Source organism: Schistocerca nitens, chromosome 1 (assembly GCF_023898315.1).
Source record: "Schistocerca nitens isolate TAMUIC-IGC-003100 chromosome 1, iqSchNite1.1, whole genome shotgun sequence".
Classification (NCBI taxonomy): Eukaryota; Metazoa; Arthropoda; class Insecta; order Orthoptera; family Acrididae; genus Schistocerca; species Schistocerca nitens.
Window position 1 is genome coordinate 354381200 of NC_064614.1, and position 22090 is coordinate 354403289.

General features: G+C 39.6%; 1 protein-coding gene across 1 annotated transcript in view; it reads left to right on the forward strand.

Moving 5' to 3' along the window:
• LOC126247999 (protocadherin-like wing polarity protein stan) overlaps window positions 1–22090 on the forward strand; it is a 368259-nt gene that overhangs the window by 227703 nt on the left and 118466 nt on the right. The window contains exons 27-28 of the mRNA XM_049948622.1: window positions 731–917; window positions 11624–11766. Of these exons, the coding sequence (XP_049804579.1) occupies window positions 731–917; window positions 11624–11766 (330 nt within the window). The remainder of the gene's footprint in view (window positions 1–730; window positions 918–11623; window positions 11767–22090) is intronic.

Sequence of the window (22090 nt, forward strand, 5' to 3'; positions counted from 1 at the left end):
ATAATTACAAAAGCTCAGACACAAAACACATTAACAAATGAGCAAGTTGTTATGAAGACATGGATTTCTTTTTATCTCTTACATCCTGCTCAAGGTTAGCAGAACACTGACTTATAATTCCAAGACTTGTAAGACCTACCCTTTTAAAGAGAGAGCCACATGTGTTATGATTCACATAATACTCTAGTTCTTTTGCAACCACTGCTCAGTTTTTATGCTACATGATAATCACCATGCTATAAGGAAGGGTTCATACTTGTAACACAAAATACCTGTCCATTAAAGTCTACCCTGTTTTATATTAGCTGTGATAATGGTGTCTACTTCACCACATGAATGGCATCATCATCAATTTTAGTTTCTTATTCTCAGTTTTCACTTGTTTTGCTAAATTAGCTAACATAGTATCTAGGAAATGGTTGAATCGTAAACAAATTGGCTATTTCGTTGAGATTTATTCTCTGACTTAGGTTCTTTATCAACAGATTTTGCTTTGATGATTATTGCTGATGATGGATGATACATGGTAGTTTGTAATATGATGTGGTGTATTTCTTAGGACAATGTTGAAATATCAGATATGCATAATGCATATGTAAGCGAGAGATAACTAAAATTAGAAATAAAACCTATCTTGAGAATGATTAAGTATATGAAAATTAATGATTTTTCTGTAGTTCTTACATGTATAAAGTACACACAATGAATATCTTAATGTTTCTCTCTCCAGAATATGGTGGAAACAACAAGTATCATTCTAGATTCCAAATATGAGGAACATTGGGAACGCATTGAAAGCCTAACTGGTGACACTGCAGAAGATCTGCTCCAGTCTGTTGATAAATACATTGCTACATTAACCAAAAGTCAGCAAGACACTTACACAGATCCATTTGAAATTGTTGCTGACAATATGGGTAGGTTTGTGCACTTTATGGTTATTATTATTATTACTATTAATGTTGTTATTGTGGTGTAATGAAACCTCTTCCAGGCACTTAATTATGAATCGCAGAGTAATCATGTAGATGTAAAAATTTAAAACTACATTTTTGCCCTGTTTTGTAACTTCAGTCTCACACCATCATTAATCTTTCATGAATGTCATTCACTGTCTGCCATATAGAGTACTGAGACAGTTTTTACTTTTTCCGTCAGAATAATATTATGAAATTTCAGTATGATTTGACAACTAAACTGCTATACGAGCTGCTCAGTGGAATTTCTTTTACTTATTATTGCATATGTTTCCCCCCTCTCCCCCTGAGAGGTTATTTATTTTTTAAGTGCATTGGAATGCACTGCAGAAGCTATATATCTTTACTCACTGCAAAGTAATTATTCTCTCGAAATTACATAGTAAACAGAGCTGCCCTACCATCTGCTTCTGGTATAACTTGATCACCACCAACACCAGCAGCCATTTGACTTGCATAGCTGGGTAAAGACATCCTCTAGACTTTTCCTTTGATTAAAATTTTTACATATAAGTTGGAACAGAAAAACATGATTTTAATTTATGAGCAAATTTGGTGTTACTATTTGCCAAAACCAGAGTTATTTTTTGCCAAAACCAGTGTTATTTTTTTTCCAAAAATGGATTTTTTTGCTAGATTCATTATTATTTATAAAAATCAGTTAATACTTTGGCCAAATTCGATCTTGTTTTTGCCAAATTCGTTGTTAGTTTTTGCAAAATTTGCTTATTTGTTTGTCAAATTTGGTGTTACTCTTTTGCTAAATGCGGTATAACTTCTTTGCCAAACTGGGTGTTACTTTTTGGACAAATTCAATTTTTCTTTTCCAAATTTGGTGTTATTTTTTGCCAAATTTGATGTTACTTTATGCCAAATGCAGTGTTGTTTATTTTGCCAAAGTTGTTGTTGTTGTGGTGGTGGTGGTGGTGGTGGTGGTGGTGGTGGTGGTCAGTTCAAAGACTAATTTTATGCAACTGTCCTTGCTACTCTAACCTGTGCAAGCCTCTTCATCTCCGAGTAACTAGTGCAACCTACATCCTTCTGAATCAGCTTACTGTATTCATCTCCCTCTGTGATTCCCCCCCCCCCCCCCCCCCCCACCCCATGCATCTCTCCAGTACTAAATTGGCTACCTCTTGGTACCTCAGAATGTGTCCTACCAACCAATTCCTTCTTCTAGCCAGGTTGTACCACAAATTTCTCTTCTCCCCAATTCCATTCAATACCTCCTCGTTAGTTACGTGGTCTACCCATCTAATCGTGAGCATTCTTCTGTAGCACCAAATTTCTAAAACTTCAGTTCTCTCCTTGTCTAAACTGTTTATCGTCAATGTTTCATTTCCATATATGTCCACACTCCATACAAATACTTCCAGAAAGAACTGTATTCGATGTTAACAAATTTCTCTTCTTCAGAAACGCTTTTCTTGCCATTACCAGTCTACATTTTTATCCTCTCTACTTAGACCATCATCAGTTATTTTGCTTCCCAAATAGTAAAACTCATGTACTACTTTAAATGTCTCATTTCAGAATCTAATTCCCTCAGCATCATCTGATTTTATTTGACTACATTCCATTATCCTCATTTTGTTTTTGTTGATGTTCATCTTATGTCAACTTTCAAGACTTTGTCCATTCGGTTCAAGAGCTCTTCCAAGTCCTTTGCTGACTCTGACAGAATTACAATGTTATCAGCAAACCTCAAAGTTTTTATTTCTTTGCCATGGACTTTAATTCCTACTCCAAATTTTTCTTTTGTTTCCTTTACTGCTTGCTCAGTATACAGATTTAATAATATCGGGAATAGGCTGAAACACTGTCTCACTCCCTTCTCAACCAATGCTTCCCTTTTGTGCCTCCTCAACTCATAACTGCCATCTAGTTTCTGTACAAATTGGAAATAGCCTTTTGCTCCCTGTATTTTACCCCTGCCATCTTTAGAATTTGAAGGAGAGTAGTCCAGTCAACATTCTCTAATTCTACAAGTGCTTTAAATGTACACTATGTGATCAAAAGTATCCGCTCACCTGGCTGAAAATGACTTAAAAGTTCATGGTGCCTTCCATCAGTAATGCTGGAATTCAGTATGGTGTTGGCCCACCCTTAGCCTTGATTACAGCTTCCACTCTTGCAGGCATACATTCAGTCAGGTGCTGGAAGGTTTCTTGGGGAATGGTGCCCATTCTTCATGGAGTGCTGCACAGAGGAGAGATATCGATGTCATTCGGTGAGGCTTGGCACGAAGTCAGCGTTCCAAAACATCCCAAAGCTGGTCTATATGATTCAGATCAGGACTCTGTGTAAGAGAGTCCATTACAGGGCTGTTATTGTCGTGTAACCACTGCTCAACAGGCCGTGCATTATGAACAGGTGCTTGATTGTGTTGAAAGATGCAGCCGCCATCGCTGAATTGCTCATCAACAGTGGGAAGCAAGAAGGTGCTTAAAACATCAATGTAGGCCTGTGCTGTGATAGTCCCATGCAAAACAACAAGGGGTGCAAGCCCCCTCCATGAAAAACATGACCACACCATAACACCACTGCCTCCGAATTTTATTGTTGGCACTACACATAGTGGCAGATGACTTTCACCAGGCATTCGCCATACCCACACCCTGCCATGGGATCACCACATTGTGTACCATGATTTGTCATTCCACATAACATTTTTCCACTGTTCAATTGTCCAATGTTTACGTTCCTTACAGCAAGTGAGGCATCAATTGGCATTTACTGGCATGATGTGTGGGTTATAAGCAGCTGCTCGACCATGAAATCCAAGTTTTCTCACCTCCCGCCTAACTGTCATAGTACTTGCAGTGGATCCTGATGCAGTCTGGAATTCCTGTGTGATGATCTAGATAGATGTCTGCCTATTACACATTACGACCCTCTTCAGCTGTCGGGGTTCTCTTGTCATTCAACAGACGAGGTCGGCCTGTATGCTTTTGTGCTGAACGTGTCCATTCACGTTTCCACTTCACTTTCACATCAGAAACAGTGGACCTAGGGATTTTTAGGAGTGTGGAAATCTCATGTACAATTATGACACATGTGACACCCAATCACCTGACCTCATTCGAAGTCCGTGGAGCACCCCATTCTGCCCTCTCATGATGTCTAATGACTACTGAGGTCACTGGAATGGAGTACCTGGCAGTAGGTGGCAGCACAATGCACCCAGCATGAAAAACATATGTTTTTGGGGGTGTCTGGATACTTTTGATCACATAGTGTAGGTTTACCTTTCCTTAACTTATCTTCTACGAGAAGTCATAGGGTCAATATTGCCTCAAGTGTTCCTGCATTTCTCATGAATCCAAACTGATCTTCCATGAGGTCAACTTCTACCAGTTTTTCCATTCTACAAAATGGATTCGTGTTAGTATTTTGCAACTGTGACTTATTAAACTGACAGCTCAGTAATTTTCACATCCATTAGCACTTGCTTTCTTTTGAATGGGGATTATTAATCTGGTGTTATATTGTCAAATTCTAGATTTTTTTTTTTTGCAAAATTTGATGTTTTTTGCCATATTCCTTTTTTTTTTATCACCAAGTCGAAGTCTCTTATGTGGCAAATGACCTGTCAGTTTAGGATTGTATGCAGACCTCACTGTTTAGAAGATTGTAAGTCAAAATGCCATTCTCACATTCAGTAACTCTTAGTTTCAAGTATTAGTAAACTGACATCCTCAGATTTATAACATTTTTATTTGCCAAAATCACAAATTTAGCGATGTCTCATGAAAATTACCAGTTTAAAGTTATTTCACTTAAAATTGCTAATTTCACATTATTGTTTTTGTGAAATTTTTGTTTCCTTACCTATTGGCACCTATCCTGATCTTACATGTTTGTACTGTTATTAGCTCACCTTCTTTTAGGTCATCCTTTTTGTCTTTTATTATCTCTTGAAATGCAGCAATGAGTTCCATTGGACCATCCACTATCCATTCACCTGTTTACATGTCAGGCCTAACCCCATTTCATTTTCACTTTGGTGTTGAATATGTTTTCCCCTCTATCTTTGTTTTTATTATAATACATTTTTAAGAATTAGGCAGGAAAGAAGTGGTAATGTTTTACTCCCAAAAATTACTTTGACACTATTTACCAGAACATTTTTATTGTAAGCATTAATTTTTAATACAATGACAATTCTTCTTGTACGGTATGCTGGGCACGAGAGCAAGAGAGCCATCACAGTAATCAGTATTATGCTTCAGTGGGTTCCAATTTCTGCTACACTTCTAAATGATACCTTTGAAGCCATGAAACATATTGGACTGAGATTGTCATCAACAGTCACTTCCATTCTTGCAAATATGAGCTTACCTTGGCTCAGTATACTAAGTTTTTGTTGTTGCTGCCATGCGTGACTTAGATGCAGTACTAAACTGCTGCACCATGTGAACACTCTTTAAAAAAGGATTATGGCCATGGTGATACATAGCTGGTAATTGTCAAATGGTTGTTGGGATCATATGCAGATAATGAAAGTTTGCTAAATGTTAATATAACATAGTTGTCTCTTTTCAAATTCATGGCAATGGCAGTGTGAATATAGATTAGTTGCAGCTTACTGTCGGTGGCAATGCAGTAACCAACAATGGCTGCATAGCAATCCCGATATGATTACTGCTCCTGAACAGGCACCACAATGCTGGTGTTGTGTATCAGCGAAGCAGAAATCCATAATCATGTTACACTACGTGGGCACTGTCATTACAAGAAGCATTAACACTGGCTTGGCACTCTGATGTATTGGTCATTTTGTTCTCTGGTGTTGTAATATCTATTAAATAAGCTTTTGTTATCTGTTAATTCTTCATCTGTCTCTACTTAGATCAGTTACATCAGAAGCAATTGAACATTTGTGGACATCTTTCATGTGTTGAAACATTTCTTAAAATAAATTTTTAAGAGATGCAATTTTTTATTGGTCATATTGTTCTCTGGTGTTGTAATATCTATTAAATAATCTTTTGTTATCTGTTAATTCTTCATCTGTCTCTACTTAGATCAGTTACATCAGAAGCAATTGAACATTTGTGGACATCTTTCATGTGTTGAAACATTTCTTAAAATAAATTTTTAAGAGATGCAATTTTTTATTGGTCATATTGTTCTCTGGTGTTGTAATATCTATTAAATAATCTTTTGTTATCTGTTAATTCTTCATCTGTCTCTACTTAGATCAGTTACATCAGAAGCAATTGAACATTTGTGGACATCTTTCATGTGTTGAAACATTTCTTAAAATAAATTTTTAAGAGATGCAATTTTTTAAATGGTTTGAATGGTTCTATGCACTATGGGACATGTGAGTTCATCAGTCCCTGCAATTTTTTATTATTTACCCCAGACTACCCATTTTGGTTAAATACATTGTACCAAGAGGAGCGTTTCATCACAGTTTCCACACATTGGATTCACCATGTTGAAGTATTTCTGTGCAAGATCATTCGTGAAGCTGCTACATCATGATACCTGATTATTCCATACTGGCCCTGTTTTGTGCTTCACGGTCTGAGAGTGTTGTGTCATCTTGCTTCAGTACTTACAAGGAGCTAAAAGCTTTATAGTCCAGCCGACAAAGAAAATTTAAGTGAAAAAAATTGTTTACCGTATTTACTCGAATCTAAGCCGCACTCGAGTCTAAACCGCACCTGAAAAATGAGACTTGAAATCAAGGGAAAAAAAAATTCCCAAATCTAAGCCTGTAATTTGAGACTCGAAATTCAAGGGGAGAGAAAAGTTTTAGGGCGCATCTCCAAATCGAAACAAAGTTGCTCCATTGTAATATGAGAGACAATTTAGGTCGAATGAATGACGATACACCTACAGGAGTTTGGTTCGAGTCGTAAGCTTAGCAGTTAAGCTTTACCAGGCAGCCATTGCTATGTGTCAGGCGCTCCGTCCGTATTTATACGGGTACCCTTCCTTTTTCATGTGCTTCGTCTGGTTTGAATTGATTGCTTATTTTTCTTTGATCTGATAAGTGCAGTTTTCTTTGTTATAGGTGTTTACATCACTCTAAGCTGAAAATGCATTACTGTACTGTGTCTTGCATTGTTTTGTCGCATTCTGATAGTGCGTGTTTACGGCCTGTCGCCGCTCGCGGCATGGCTTGCTTTTACGCACGCTACCACCACTTACAATTAAAAAAAAAAGAGAGAGGAATTGTCTCATTAGCAAAACAATGGTAAGAGACTACTATTTGTTGTTACTTACACTGCTGATTTCTTTGATAATGATCAACAAGAACCAAAGAATAGACTGCGTATGATAGATGATGTTCTGAACGAGAGCTTAGCAAAAATTTTTCTCCGTTTGAAAATCTTTGCAGGCGCCTCTTTAGTACATTACATTCTGCACAGAAATTAGAGTCATCTTAGATTTAAAAATCTAGTCAATTGCCGTGCTTCATTTATGACTGTATCACTGTTAAGCAAAAGAATAATACGAATATAAACATGACATTATATGTATATTCTTCCGCGTTTGCTGTTGTGTCACTCTAGTTTTGCGGTTTATTAGGCAGACAGGATTTAAATGAGATAGCAGCAAACACGAAACAATACATGGCAAAATGTTTATATTCATATTATTCTTATGGTGACGAGAATACTGCATGTGATTCACAATTTATAAAAGTTCCTATTAGCAACCATCTCTTCTCACAGATAGGAAAAAAATCCAGAACGTAGAGTTGGCCATATTGACAAAGATCCCAAACAGTCTTGCCAGTCGGGTTTTCGTAGTACATTGAAATGCTGCTACATTCGAAGATGAACAATACGGAATTTGTATTTACTTCGTTGGATAATATATGAAAATGCAGTGGTCAAAACTCGGGGCGGAGAAAAAAAGCTCGCCTTCCACCTCTTCTTCTTCTTCTTCTTCTTCTCTTTTTTTTTTTTTTTTTTTTTTTTTTTTTTTTTTTTTTTCTGACGCAGAGGTTTTGGCGCCAGTATTTATCTTTGTGCCTACAAAGCATGCCTGTGTAGCACGGCATATATTCTATGGCAGAAATAAGTTATGGCGGCACCCGCCAACATTTTTCAGAACTTCCGCTTGCTTTGCACTCGATTCTAAGCCGCAGGCGGTTTTTTGGATTAGAAAAACCGAAAAAAAGTGTGGCTTAGATTCGCGTAAATACGGTACCCACAATTTTTTGTACAATGATAGGGGGGAAGCGTCACGAGAAAATTCTAAAAGGTGGGACTGGTGGGGTGTGAGGGAGGGAGAAGGGCACTTCGTTTAAAGGTTCCTTTTTTATGTTTTTCATGAATATCTAAAAAATAACAGGTTGTAGGAAAAATGTTCCCATTACAAATTTGAACCACATTAAATCTCCTGCAAAGAAAGTTCATACTCATCATATACATTTTTTCTCCAGGACTAATAGCGTCCGCATTGAAAGAAATGGAAGAATTGCAGATTATTAAAAAATAGTGTTTCAATGGTACAAAATTAATTCTTATTGTTGGGTGAATTGGGTTAAGAAAAAATATTAAATGTGTGTACCACATATAAGTGCAATAGAATCACATTAAGGGATAAATTGTGTTCTGAGGGCACAACATGGTGGAAAGGTGATTTGCAGGTTACAGGCGTGAGGGAAGGTAGGCTGACAGATCGTGGTCATCCTTCATGGGCTTTCAAACTGAGGAACCAGTAGGCAATTCCCTTTTCTCTCCACTCCACTACATCACAGAAAGCAACTACAGGGCGCAGTGCTTCACAACGTTATACTGACCCTTTTGCATGAATTACCAATAATATGAATGCAAGAAACACATACGGACAGAAATCATTTAAATCTCATGACACTGTTTTGCCCTGTGAGAGGGGAAATTGATTTCTAGTCATCCTGTATGGCAGCTTTAGAATTTTTCTGGGTAAAGCTTGCAGTTTACAGACAGACTGTACCTTCCCAGCATTTCCTGTCCAGTTCTTTCACGTGAATTGACAAAATAGCTTTATTGAGTTCTTATTTATATAGTTAAAGTTATTTTTAAGTTTATTAAGTGAGTAATTATTTCCAGTTGTTAAGTGAGCTATTATGTAAATAGTTCTTTGGAGTTGTCAGCTGTCTACCACAGTGAAGGGCCTGTCCCAGGTGTAACATGCCTGCAAAATGTGTTCAACTATGTGGATTTCATTGTCTCCACTATCAATGGCTGGAATACTTTTTGCAACATGAGAGTTATCAAGTGTACAACCTCAGCCTCAGCTCTCCCACCTGAAGAGGTCCGTTGGCTTAAATTGGCTCCTACATGTTTTGGAATTTGAGATATTTCAGCATTAGCCATGAACATGATCAATCCTATTCCAACAAAAATATTCACACCCATTTTGGAAGATGTACTCTGGATGTGTGGCAAGTGACTCTACTCAGTACAGCCCACTCTTCAAGTGCCAACAATTCTTGAAAGGAAGAGATTTATGCAGCATACCAGTAATGCAGTTGTTGGTGAGAGAAGTGTAGTAGCTTTCCGGACATTCAGTAGTTCACCTCCAAGTGACTACAATATGTTTTGGCTTTACAATATGCTGTCAATGACAGACAGCATGCCATGTTTACCCATCCAATCCCTTTCCTGCCTTCACTAGATAGTACACTGGCATATCTTACTTACAAATTGAACACTTTTTTTGTCATTGTTCACAGGAACATTGTTTTACATATAATCACAGTTAACAACTGCAAATAAGTTCTCGCTTATTACAATGAAAATAACTCCACCATATAAACACAAGCTTAGTTACGTTATTTTATCTGCTTAGATAAGACAACTGGGCAGGAAATTCTGGGGAGATATAGTCTCTCTGTTAATTGGAAAGCAAGCATCTCTCATGGTGGGTCGAAGGTGTATTTCCTGGAAAAATGTTACGGCTGTCATACATGATGACTAAGAATCCAGTTCCCTTCTAGCAGTATAGAACAGTGAGGAGACAGCTACATAGAACCCATCTATATCAAACAATGAAAACTCCAGGTTGGAGTGTCAACAGTACAAGGAAAACATAGATTACTACTTACTGTAAGTTGCAGGTGGGCAAAAGTAAAAAGCACTTATACATTAACTTTTGGCCACAGCCATTGCCAGAAAAGCAAACACACATACACATACTTTCAAGCAAGCAAGCACACCTCATGCACACATGACCACCATCTCCGGCAGATGGGACTGGAATGCATCTGTCATGTAAAACAGGAGCAGCAGTCTGGAGGGGTCGAAGAACGGGAAGGGATAGCAGTGTACGGGTGGGGGGAGTGAAGAGATGCAGGGATTAGACTGCCAATAGGTGCAGCATTAGGAAGCTGTGGGGCAGAGCGGTGGGGAGTGGACAAAAAAAGAAACGAGGAGAAATATGGCGGATGGATTGGCAGAGGGCGTCTCACAAAGGGGGTGGGAGATGAGGCTAGGTAGGATGTGATAGGACCGAGGGGAGGGGGGAGGGAGTGTTGTGTAGAGGGTGTGGAGACAGTATGTTACTGTGGGTGAAGGATGGGATGATTTCGGGAGTGGAGAAATTGCTGTAAGGATAACTCCCATCTGTGCAGTTCAGGAAAACTATTGGGAGAGGGGAGGATCCATATGGCTCGGGTTGTGAAGCAGCCATCGAATCAAGCTTGTTATGTTCAGCTGCATCTTGGGCCATAGAGTGGACAAGTTCGGTCATAGCCACAGTTTGTCAGTGTTTGTTTATCATGGTGGACATCTGGTTGGTGGTCATACCAGTATAAAATTTAGTACAGTGATTGCAGCAGATCTAGTATATCCCATGGCTGCTTTTACAGGTGGCCCAGGCTTTCATTGGGTGAGGGAGGAGGCTTACCCCACCCCATCAGAAGTTGGGCCACCTGTGAAAGTAGACATGTCCTGTACCAGCTCAGCTGCAATCATTGCACAGCCTTTTACATTAGTATGACTACCAATCGGCTGTCCACCAGGACGAACAGCCACCACCAAACTGTGGCCAAGAGTAAAGTAGACTATCCTGTGTCCCAATATGCAGCTGAACATAACATGCTTGATTTCAGTGGCACCCCCTCACTTACAGCTTTTTTGAACTGCGCAAATGGGAGTTATTCATACAACATATTCTCCGCTCCCAAAATTGTCCCAGCCTCAACCTATGGTAACATACTGTTCCCACACCCTCCATCCAACAGTTTGCATCCTCCACTCTTCTTCACCTCCACCTCCCTGTTCTCATCCCATCAACCCATTTGTGCCCCCCCCCCCCCCCCCCCCCCCCCGCTAATTCACACATGCTTATCTTTCCCCTTCCTCACTCTTATCATTTTTCACTCTCCCATTCCCACTCCCTCCCCTCCCCGCTCTACAGCCTCCTGATGCTGTGCTTGTTGTAAGTCTAGTCCCTGGACACTCCGCCAGACAGTGCTGTTCTCTCCCTCTCGCCTATACACCGCTGTCCCTCGCCCCTCACCTCTCACCCAGAATGGCTGTAGAACATGAGCTCATGATTTGTGCAACTGATATATTTGAGTAGTTGACAAACTTAACTGTTGAGAAATATGGTTTTAAATATGTTTGAATGAATAATTTGCATTTAAGAATCCCCTGTCTATCTTTCATGCCCACGTAACTGTATATGTGTTTCAGTTCTGGGTTTGGACATTGTGACAGCTGAAAGCTTGTATGGTTATGAGACAGTAAGCAAGACTGCATTACCTAGTAGCATGGACCCGGGAGACAGGCGTGTAGTAATACCAGATACATCACAGTTTCTTGTGTCCCCATTGCAGGTCTGTTATTTTGTACTTATTTAATTAATAGCTTTAGAATAATTGATGTCTCATACTTTCTAATTATTTTACTTCAAAAAATTTACATTGCTTTTCTTCATCACTGGAGCCTGGATTTTTATGTCATATCAACACGCAAAATATTAACATTTTTATATAATGAATATGGGTAAAAAATATAATAAAAATGTAATTTCACAAAAATATTTTGTTTCACATCTAATATTTTGTTCCACATCTAATATACAACAATAATTTCAACTGAAATCAAATTCTGAATTACTCCATAGCCTACTATGCAGGGTGTTTCAAGAAGAATGGTCAGTATTCAGGCATATGGCAAAGAGGAACATTTAAAGCAAAAAAAAAAAATCTAGTAAACATGGTCTCTAAAATGCGTACCTTATGAGCTATGAACACTTCTACGTCATTGATATTGTGAACCAAATCTCTTCTACTGCAAGCTCTTTGCTTTCCGTATTTTGAGAGATGATAGTATGGACCAAAACAAGAAAATACTGTACAGTAAACATGGGCTCTAAATTGCATACCTTAACAGCTATGTGAAACAGTTACTGTAAACACATTTCTTCTACTGACAAAGTGCTCATAGCTCTTAAGGAATGGATTTTAGAGCCAATATTTTCTAGACCTCTTTTTCTTACTTCAAATGGCCATTCCTGTAATGTCATTGAATACTAGCCATTTCTTCTTAGACACCTCATATTATCTGTACATGCATTTAATTGAACCAGAAACATGAAAAGTACATTAAGGAGTTAAATTTTACATTACTTAATTTTTTGTTTTGAAGGTCTATATGGCGCTAATGAAAAAAAATTTTCTCTGGTCAAGTATATTTACTAAAATGCCCTTCTTCACTAGAATTACATATTTCATTTTGAAATGCAGTGTACAACCAGGTCCTAATGCAAATTTTTCTGCAGTCATAGAATGTTACCAATCAGAAAAAATGTTTTTGTACAAGAAAATGATCTCTTCATGTCACAGCAAAACAACATCAGACTTCTGCAATATCCTCTGGACAATATCATCTCTTGTCCTAAGTAGGAACACAAGGAAAGATATAGTCACAAAGAAATGTTACTTATTAGTTCTTGGAGGGACCACAAGAGTGCACTGGGACTAATCACACACACACACACACACACACACACACACACACACACCTACCTTATTCATTGGCAGCTGAGGACACTGAGGCCTGTGTATGGCCTTATAAAGCCGCTGTCATCTGGTGTCACTGGAGTCATTCTGTGAATGTAATGCAGACCAGGTGAATGTGGTTGGCATGCTGACACATACTACAGTTGCCATAATGATCCCACTACATCTGCTGTAGACAGTAGGTGTAGTAACCATTTGGTTATTACACACCTCCTTTCTTCTGGGCTGAGTGGAGGGGGGAGGACCAGGTTTTGCCGTCCACAATGCTGTGACTGCAGAGGTGTCCATGCCATCCGTGATTGGGATTATGGCACCCCAGCCACCCAAGGACCCCAGGACGACATGCTGACAGGACTGGTAATGGGGGGGCAGAAGCCTCTGGGTGTCAGAGTCCACGACGAGGGCCATCAACACATGCAGCAATGACAGTGGACTGGAGAGGGTCGTCCCTGGTGATGGAGACCTGGCTTCCATGCTGGCTAACAGCAGGGCTGGCTCAGTGCAGTGGGAGGTGCCATTGGTGCTACAAAACCCCCACTGCATGGGTGGGCGAGCACAGCCAGGTCTGTCTGATCCCTGTAGTGGAAAGGGCAATGAAAAATGAGGTGCGAAGCCCATGATAGTTCTTGTGGCATACCACGAGTCGGTTGTTGGTGTGAACCATGAAGACATGGTAATCATGTCAGATGTTGAGAGCAGCTGGTATCCAGCAAGCACACCATCCAAAACCTCTGTCTGAGACTGGTGTGCTGCGGGCATCCATGGTTGATGGCCATGTCGGAGCTTGATAAGAGCATAAAAAAATGTGAGAGCCTCCTTGATTGGAAGTCTTTTACATACTTGGGCGTCTGTTTCTTAAACGCCCGGGAAAAGCATTCCGCCTCGCTATTTGACTATGGATGGAAGAGAGGTGAAGTGATGTGTTGAATTACATTACGTGGTTGAAAGTTCTTGAGAGATTGTGCCATAAACTAATGATCATTGTCCAAAACCAGGGTGCAAAGCAAGCCTTCTATGGAGAACATATCTCGACATTGCATTGGCAGTTGCCTCTGCCATCACAGGAGGACAATGAATGACATATGGGAAATGAGAAAAAGCATCAACATCCGTTAACCAGAAAGTGTCTAAAAAAAGGGACCAGCAGAATCAATGTGTACTCTTTTTCCCAAGCCTTTGTAGGGGCCGGCCATGACGAAAAAATAGTGTGAGACACAGCCTACAATCTGAATGCTGGTGGCAGACACTGACAAGATGTTGTACATACTGATTGACAGTGACATGCGAACAATTTTGCGCACCGGATTCCCAGGGACACTAATGTAGTAAGTCGGGAACCTCCCACCACAGAGGCCCTGGAACCACAGAGCAGGGAGAATAATGCTGTCTAAGAGGGAGAGGTGATGGTGCAGCGCATAAAAATTCTGAAGCAGGTCCGATGCCCAGCCAGAAGGACAGGTGGCTATCCCTGTTGTATCATGTTCGACCTGCAAGAGCACCAGATTGTTCGCCACGACAGCAACAATACGGGAACTGGTGACAGGGAAACCATCCACTGTGTGCCTCGCTGACCATATCCAGTTGAAAACAAATCAGTTGCTACTGGTTGAATGAGGGGTCAGGGCCTATGAAGAGCTGGGACAGAAAATCCATGTTCACAAGTTGTGATGTGGGATAAAAATGGGTCTCATTATTATACTGGGACAAGAACAGTAAGCACCTTTGTCTGGTAAGGATGCTGATTTGCCAAACAAGGAACCCAAGGCCTTATGGTTGTTAACTAAATGAAATTTTATACCATACAAATTCAAACAAAATTTTTTTTTAAAGCACAGAGAATACCAAGAGCTTCTTTTTCTGCCTGAGAATAATGTTGCTGAGCTCAGCTGAGTGTTTAAAATGCAAAGACAGTAGGTTATTCAGAACCATCTAAATGGTGGTGAGCCAGGACTGCCCTGAGACATATCCATTACCAGGGCCAGACGCTTGCCATGTTGAAAGATTCCAAGACACAACACGGAGTGAAGACTATCCTTGACCTGCACAAAAACACACTCACAAGAGGGAGACCAAATGAAAGGAGCATGTCTCCCTGCGGAGATGTAAGGAGTGGGTGATAGTAGTTGCTTTGGGAATGAACTTATGGTAGTACAACACCTTTCCTAGGAATGTCTGAAGTCCTGATAGATTATGACAGGGGTCACTACATTTTTAGAACAAAAGAAGGTCTTAAATATTATTTTTAGAGTAATAGGAGACCTCCTGGCTGCTATATATCTTAAACATTTCATTTTCAGTTTTAAATTATTGTATCTAGATATAGCACAAAATGATGGTAAGGCTTGCACTCATCATTTTGTCAGTTGTGCGGCCTGCTTTGAAAAAAAAGTTTGGAGACCTGTGGATTAGACATACAGGGCAAAGCTGTATGCTGGTCCATAGCGCACATACTGTGCCGGGAGTTTCATGATGGTTCCAAATAAACAATGGAAGGCTGTAAAAAGTGAGACATAGTAAGATTACATTTGAGAGCCACAGCCTGTAGAACAGTAAACGAAGAAGGGGTTTTTTGTAGGTGGCCCTTCATGGTATCACCTGTCATGACAATATCATTGAGGTAGTTGAGGCACTGAGGGATAACTGATGTAACTTGCTCAAAAACAGTGAAAGATGGCAGGTGCACTAGTGACCCGAAACATTACCCATTGACGCTGTTTTGATATTTTGTTCAACGAAACCTAAAGATAGGCTCTGGCCAAGTCAATTTTCAAAAAGAATTTACTCCCAGCCAACTTTGTGAACAATTCCTGCAGACGATTTAGGGGTACATGTTTGTGACTGCCTGTGCATCAGTATTGACCTTGAAGTCATCACAGAGCTGGAGTTGACCAGATGGCTTCTCTATAGTCACTAAGGTTGTAGCCCATTCACTAGGAAGTCAATCTAATCACTCCTAATGATGATAAGTGATATGTTTCCAGCTTGACTTGGTTGTGTAAAGCTCACTTGAAGGCATAATAGCTGAGCCATCACTTGAACTTCAATGAAAAGTTTGCTCAGATATGCAGCCAACAGCGAATATGATGACAAAACAATGTGAATATCACTGTCCATTGATTCCTGCAGTGACTCTTGAGGAGAACTAAAATTGACAGGTTTCCAGTGTGTGACCTTTTCTTTTCTTCTTCTTCTTCTTCTTCTTCTTTTTAACATCACCAAGAGGCCCACCACAAGTGGCAGGATGCCTGCTCATGCTGCATTAAACGAGAGGGACTTGAAGGAAATGGCATTTACTGTCCCTGCTGCTGATGGCTTGTTTGTCTGCATCAGCCAAGTTGGCTTCTTTATACTCAGCTACGTCCTTTTTCCCCCAGTGCACTATGCTGCATGCTTTCAACAATGGTGGCATCACACCAACCTCTAACTGATGGCCTACAGTGTGGGAGACCTTGAATGACTGTGCAATAGTCAACCTCTTCCAACTTAGGGTCCTCAAACTGAAGGGTATGTGGACCTTATTTGAGGCTGAATGAATGATTGCATTGTGGATCACGGTGTCTACATAAGACTCTCGAGATTTAGCAGTAATGACCTGATACTCATGACTGAAGCCATGAAGTCTGGCTGCCGAAGCTCGATACGATTACTGTGGCTGTGTTTGACACTGGTAAAATTCAACACAAGCAGTGACTGTGTGTCTGCTTGTGGTGATAGGAGAACAGAAAATGCTACACATCATCAAAAGATAACAACAAAAAAAATCAATTATTGATAATATAATATAAATGGACAGATAGAAAAATCTACTCACCAGATGGTGGCAGGAGAGCACATACACAAAAGGATTGAACTTTCACAAGCTTTCGGAGCCAGTGGCTCCTCCTCCTGGCGGAAAAATTGAAGGAGAAGGAAGAAGGGTGAAGGAAAAGGACTGGAGAGGTTTAGGAAAATGAATAGATTTTAAAAAAGTCACCCAGAACCCCGGGTCAGGGGAGGCTTACTGGACGGGATCAAAAGGAAAGATTGATTGTTGGGATCTGCTCTGGACGAGATTTGAAATCCTGAAAGCTTAAGGGGTGGAAGATAGGGTAATATGCAGGACAGAGATTACTATTACAACCTCATGCATGAGTTAATAAGAGTGAAAAGCTAAGTCCATTGTATGTAATAGAGGTGGGGGGGGATGGCGAAAAATAGACAAGTCAGAAAATGAAAGATGTAGAAACCTGAAATGGAGTGAAGAAAGGAGTAGTTGCTATGAATAAATGCTTTCTTCATCCCACTTCCATTTCCTACATCTTTCATTTTCTGACTTGTCTGTTTTTTGCCGTCTCCGCTCTGAACACTGTTACCTACAATGCGCTTAGTTTTTCACTCTTATTAACTTGTGTATGATGTTTTAGTACTAATCTCTGTCTTGTGTATTACCCTGTCTTCCACCCTTAAGCTCTCAGGATTTCAGATCTCGTCCAGAGCAGTCCCCAACAATCAGTCTTTCCTTCTCACTCCATCTGTAAGTCTCCCCTGACCTGGGGTTCTAGCTGAATTTTCTAAACTGCATCCTTTTCCCTAAACCACTCTAGTCCTTCCCCTTTACCACTCTTCCTTCCCCTTCAACTCTTCCACCAGAAGAAAGAGCCACTGGCTTGTGAAAGTTCAATCTTTGTGTGTGTGTGTGTGTGTGTGTGTGTTTGTGTGTGTGTTTTCCCCTGCTGCTGCTTGGTGAGAAGATTTTTTTATCTGTTCATTTCCATTACATCATCAAAAGAAAGTGCTGCTGGCACTTGCAGATGAGCTAACTGGCACAGTGATACTTACTAGGGGGGTGACTGAAATGAGGGAAAGGAATACAACAGAAGAAGAATGGGTGGCTTTGAGAGATGAAATAGTGAATGTAGCAGAAGATCAAATAGGGGGAAAAACAAGTTCTAGAAGGAATCCTTGTATGACACAGGAGGTACTGAATGTAACTGACAATAGGAGGAAATATAAAAATGAAGCAAATGAAACTGACATTAGGGAATACAGTTGTCTGAAAATTAAAATTGACAGGTGATCCAAAATGGCAAAGCAGGAATGGGTAAATGAAAAATGGAAGGCTGTAGAAGCATGCCTAACTAGGGGAAAAACAGATGCCTCTTGTAGGAAAATAGGAAGGAGAAGCACCTGTGTATTTTGCTAACTGCAAGTTGGCCAATTGCCAGATGGGGTTGCAGGAAATGGTGGAAGCAATCCCAGTCCCCTCGTAGACCACTGCTGCAGGGTGAGGAGCTGTGTGGGGGTTAACAGGCCATGTTTGTCTTCCACAGTGCAGGCATCTTGACCTGTGCTTCATGCTTCTGCAAATAGAAGTCATGCGCAGAAGTAAAAATCACTGAAATGTTGTTAATCAAAACTGAAATTGTCATATGTATTGACATGCGTAATAAAGTTCCTAACTGTAACTATCATGTACACGTGTTACAGGGAATCGAAAGCATATGAAATAGGATAAAGTACAAAACAGTAACAGAGCAGACAACAATGGCTGCCTCAAACAGTACTGCAAGCATGATAACATTGGCTGCAACCTAAAACAAATGACTACCAACTGAAGCCTTCTGACTTGGACCAATTTAGATCTAGGGAGCCGATTGGCCAACTTACATCTAACACACTGTATGAATGTCAAGGACTCAAATAGAAAGCCAGTACTAAACAAAGAAAGGAAAGTTGAAAAGTGGATGGAAGGGCTGTACAAGGGAAATGAAAATTTAAGGAAACTTTATAAAAAGGGAATAGGAGGTAAATGAAGATAAGATGAAAAATGCAATACTGTGAGAAGAATTTGACAGAGCACTGGAAATCCCAAGAGGAAACAAGGCCCGTGGAGTATAGACTATTCATCATAAGAACACTCCTGATGTAAACATTATGCTGTGTATTCTTCCACATTTGTTATCACCTCACAGCTTCAGCTGTGTGTAGTCAGGTACAATAATGAATTAATATTTTATGTGGATGTGTAGCTCACTTGCATTACATAGCAAAGATAACCCAACACACAACACTTTATCAGCACATTTAAACAGGGAAGCAGGTCTATCAAGCCTTTAGTGACAAGAACAACTGCAGATGATCAGATAGAAGCTTATTTGTTTCTGTTTGACATTCTGCAACTGAATGTTAATAATTCTTCATTTAATCTGTTTCCAGTTTCTTTATTTTAACGCTTTTTGGATATGTTGGAACACTGAAATCATTTGCATGAAAAGTATTAAAATAAACCATACAGAAGCACGTTAGACCAAACATTACACCTCAGGTAAATCATAAAAATCAACGAACAGCAGACAAACAATAAAACTTGAAATGCCATTTAAATTTTAAAAGGGATAAATTAATATGCAGTTATACACTTCTTAAGGCACCAGGCAGAAACCATGTTTTACCTTAAAAATAGCACCAGAAAAATACTTTCATAAACACAGTAATTTATCTGTAAGAGCAATGTATGATTTTAAGAGTGCAAGAACAAAAGCATAAGAGCAAAAGAATGTAACACAGTTTTAGCCACTGTCACCTTACACATGGGAAACACAAACGAATGAGAAGCACCACAATGACTGCCCACCTGATTGTTGAGAAGCTGTTCGGTGAGGGTGGGGGGGCAGGAGACTTCCCACTATTTTCTTCAGTACTCACAAAGGGAGAAGATCTTTGCACCCTTCAGATGTTTCTTCAGAATGACTTCTATAACTGAATGCTCCTGTACAGGAAGATGACCACTTACAAACAGAAGAATGGTGAACAGAGCATTGTCACATAAAGAGGTTGATTTTCCTCCACACACTCCGTTTACTTTCAGGTGTACAACACAGAATGCTATTTCAATAAATATTTTTTTTTTAAATTATTTAGAATGAATTCAAATCCACAACCTTGTTTTTACAAATCAGTTACTATATCCATTAAGCTACCACAACTCTGTATGTGTGGTGATATTTTTGTAATGATACTGTACCATGCCTCTAAAATTTATTAAAAAGAAAATGAAAACTTAAGAATTTTGGCATTTTATATACAAAGGAGAAATTGAGAAAGTATTTTTAAACCAAGCCAACATGTACCGATCAGAACTACCCATAATATTGTGCACAGAATTGTTAAGAGAAAGTGACTATACACTGAGATTTAAAATAAGAAATACACGGTATAAGCATTAGCATACTGATCAGAAAAACCATTGCTGTCTGTTAATGCTTTAGAAAGTCTTAAAGTTTTATCAGCAGTAATACAACACAAAATATCAAATACATAGTTAGGGTCTATTTCCAACATAACACCACGTGAATGTGTGCTATGACCACTGACCAATCACTGCATATGTGTTTGCTTATATCAGGATCATTCTTACGATAGTGGGTAGCTATTGGCCTATCAGCCTTACCACCATTCTTTGTAAGCTGCTGGAGTGTAAAGTGTGTCAGATGTTGGGTTGGGTGCTGGAGGTACATGGCATACTGGCTCACCTACTGCCAACACCTGGTTGCCGTCTTTTTTGATTTACGAAAAGCATGTAACACCACCTGGTGACATAATATCATTGCCACATTGTACGAGTGGGGTCTCTGAGGCCCGCTCCTGATTTTTATCCAACGACATCCCCTCAAAATTAATTACATCCTTGGGAGAGCCAGCCAGCCATGACAAAACTATTCCACCTGGTGTGCAAGATGTATGAGATACCCTCAGACTTCAAGAAGGATGTAATAATTCTACTTCCAAAGAAGGCCGGTGCTGAAGGGTCTGAGTACTGCTGAAATATTGTTTTAAATATAGTAAGAAAAATTCTGGCAGAATGTAAATACTTCAGCAGTAAAGGAGATCACTTACAGAATAGCAGAAACATTGAGTCGCTGACAGGCACCACACAAAAGAGAGAGAGAGAGAGAGAGAAAGAAAACTTGCTAGTTTTGTGCCTCTAATCCTACCTTAAAAAGAAAAAAAAAAAAAAACTGGCAGAAGCTGACCTTGAGGAAAATCAGTTTGGCTTAGGGAGAAATGCAGGAGCATGTGAGGCACTAATCACTCCGCCGCTTATCTTAGAAAACAGGTTAAACAATGTCAAAGCTATGTCAATAGCATTTGAAGATTTAAAGAGAGCTTTCCACATTGTCGGCTGGAACAAAATCATTGAAATTGTGAAGGTAGTAGGGATAAAATACAGGGAATGAAAAGCTGTTTACAACTCGTGCGGTAACTAGACTGTAATGATGAGAATCAAAGGACATGAAAGGGAAGCAGTGGCAGAGAACAATATAACATAGGGATTTAGCCTGTTATTCAGTCTGTACTTTGAGTGAACAGTAAAGGAAACCAAGGAGAAATTTGAAAAGGGAATTAAAGTTCAGGGAGAAAACATAAAAACTTGGAGGTTTGCTGATGACATTATAATTCTGTCCGAGACAGCAAAGAATTTGGAAGAACAGTTGAACAGAATGGATAGATTCTTGGAAGAGGTTATAAGATGAACATCAGCAAAAGTAAAATAAAGATAATCGAAAGTATAGTCTGTCGGTAAACTGAAGAGCGAGCAAGCGAGTCCCCAGTCTGCCTGCCCAGCTGCATCGCAAAGTGCTTTTACAGGCTGTTTCACAACATAGTACCGACCCTGTCACAGTGTATGCTTTAAATCTGTGGCGATGCCACGTACAGATATGACCCGGCAGCGTTTATTTTTAGGCAAATGCGTTAAGACTATTATGAACACAAAAGATGATAGCTTCTTCTGAAACACAACGTTATAGAGTAAATAATATTAACATAGGAACAGAAGTCAGAATTCTACTACAAACACAGAACCAAATGCCTGTTCATGTGGATGTATGTTCCTCTACTGCTGTTTGTAAAATGGACCTCATATAGTGCAATCAATCTGGAGACTTTAAGGTTTGTATTTACTTTGCGTTTCTACTAAAAGGTAGAAGTTTTCTTTGAAGGGCTGCGTTGAAACTTAACAATTCTTGCAGCACAAAGAGTGTGTAAAAAAGGAACGAGAAATTTATAATTTCATGTGTTATATTACTCCGATTTGCACTGCTTTTTTGTCACTGTCTTCATAAATATGCCTGAAAAGTATCTGCACAATGTTAGG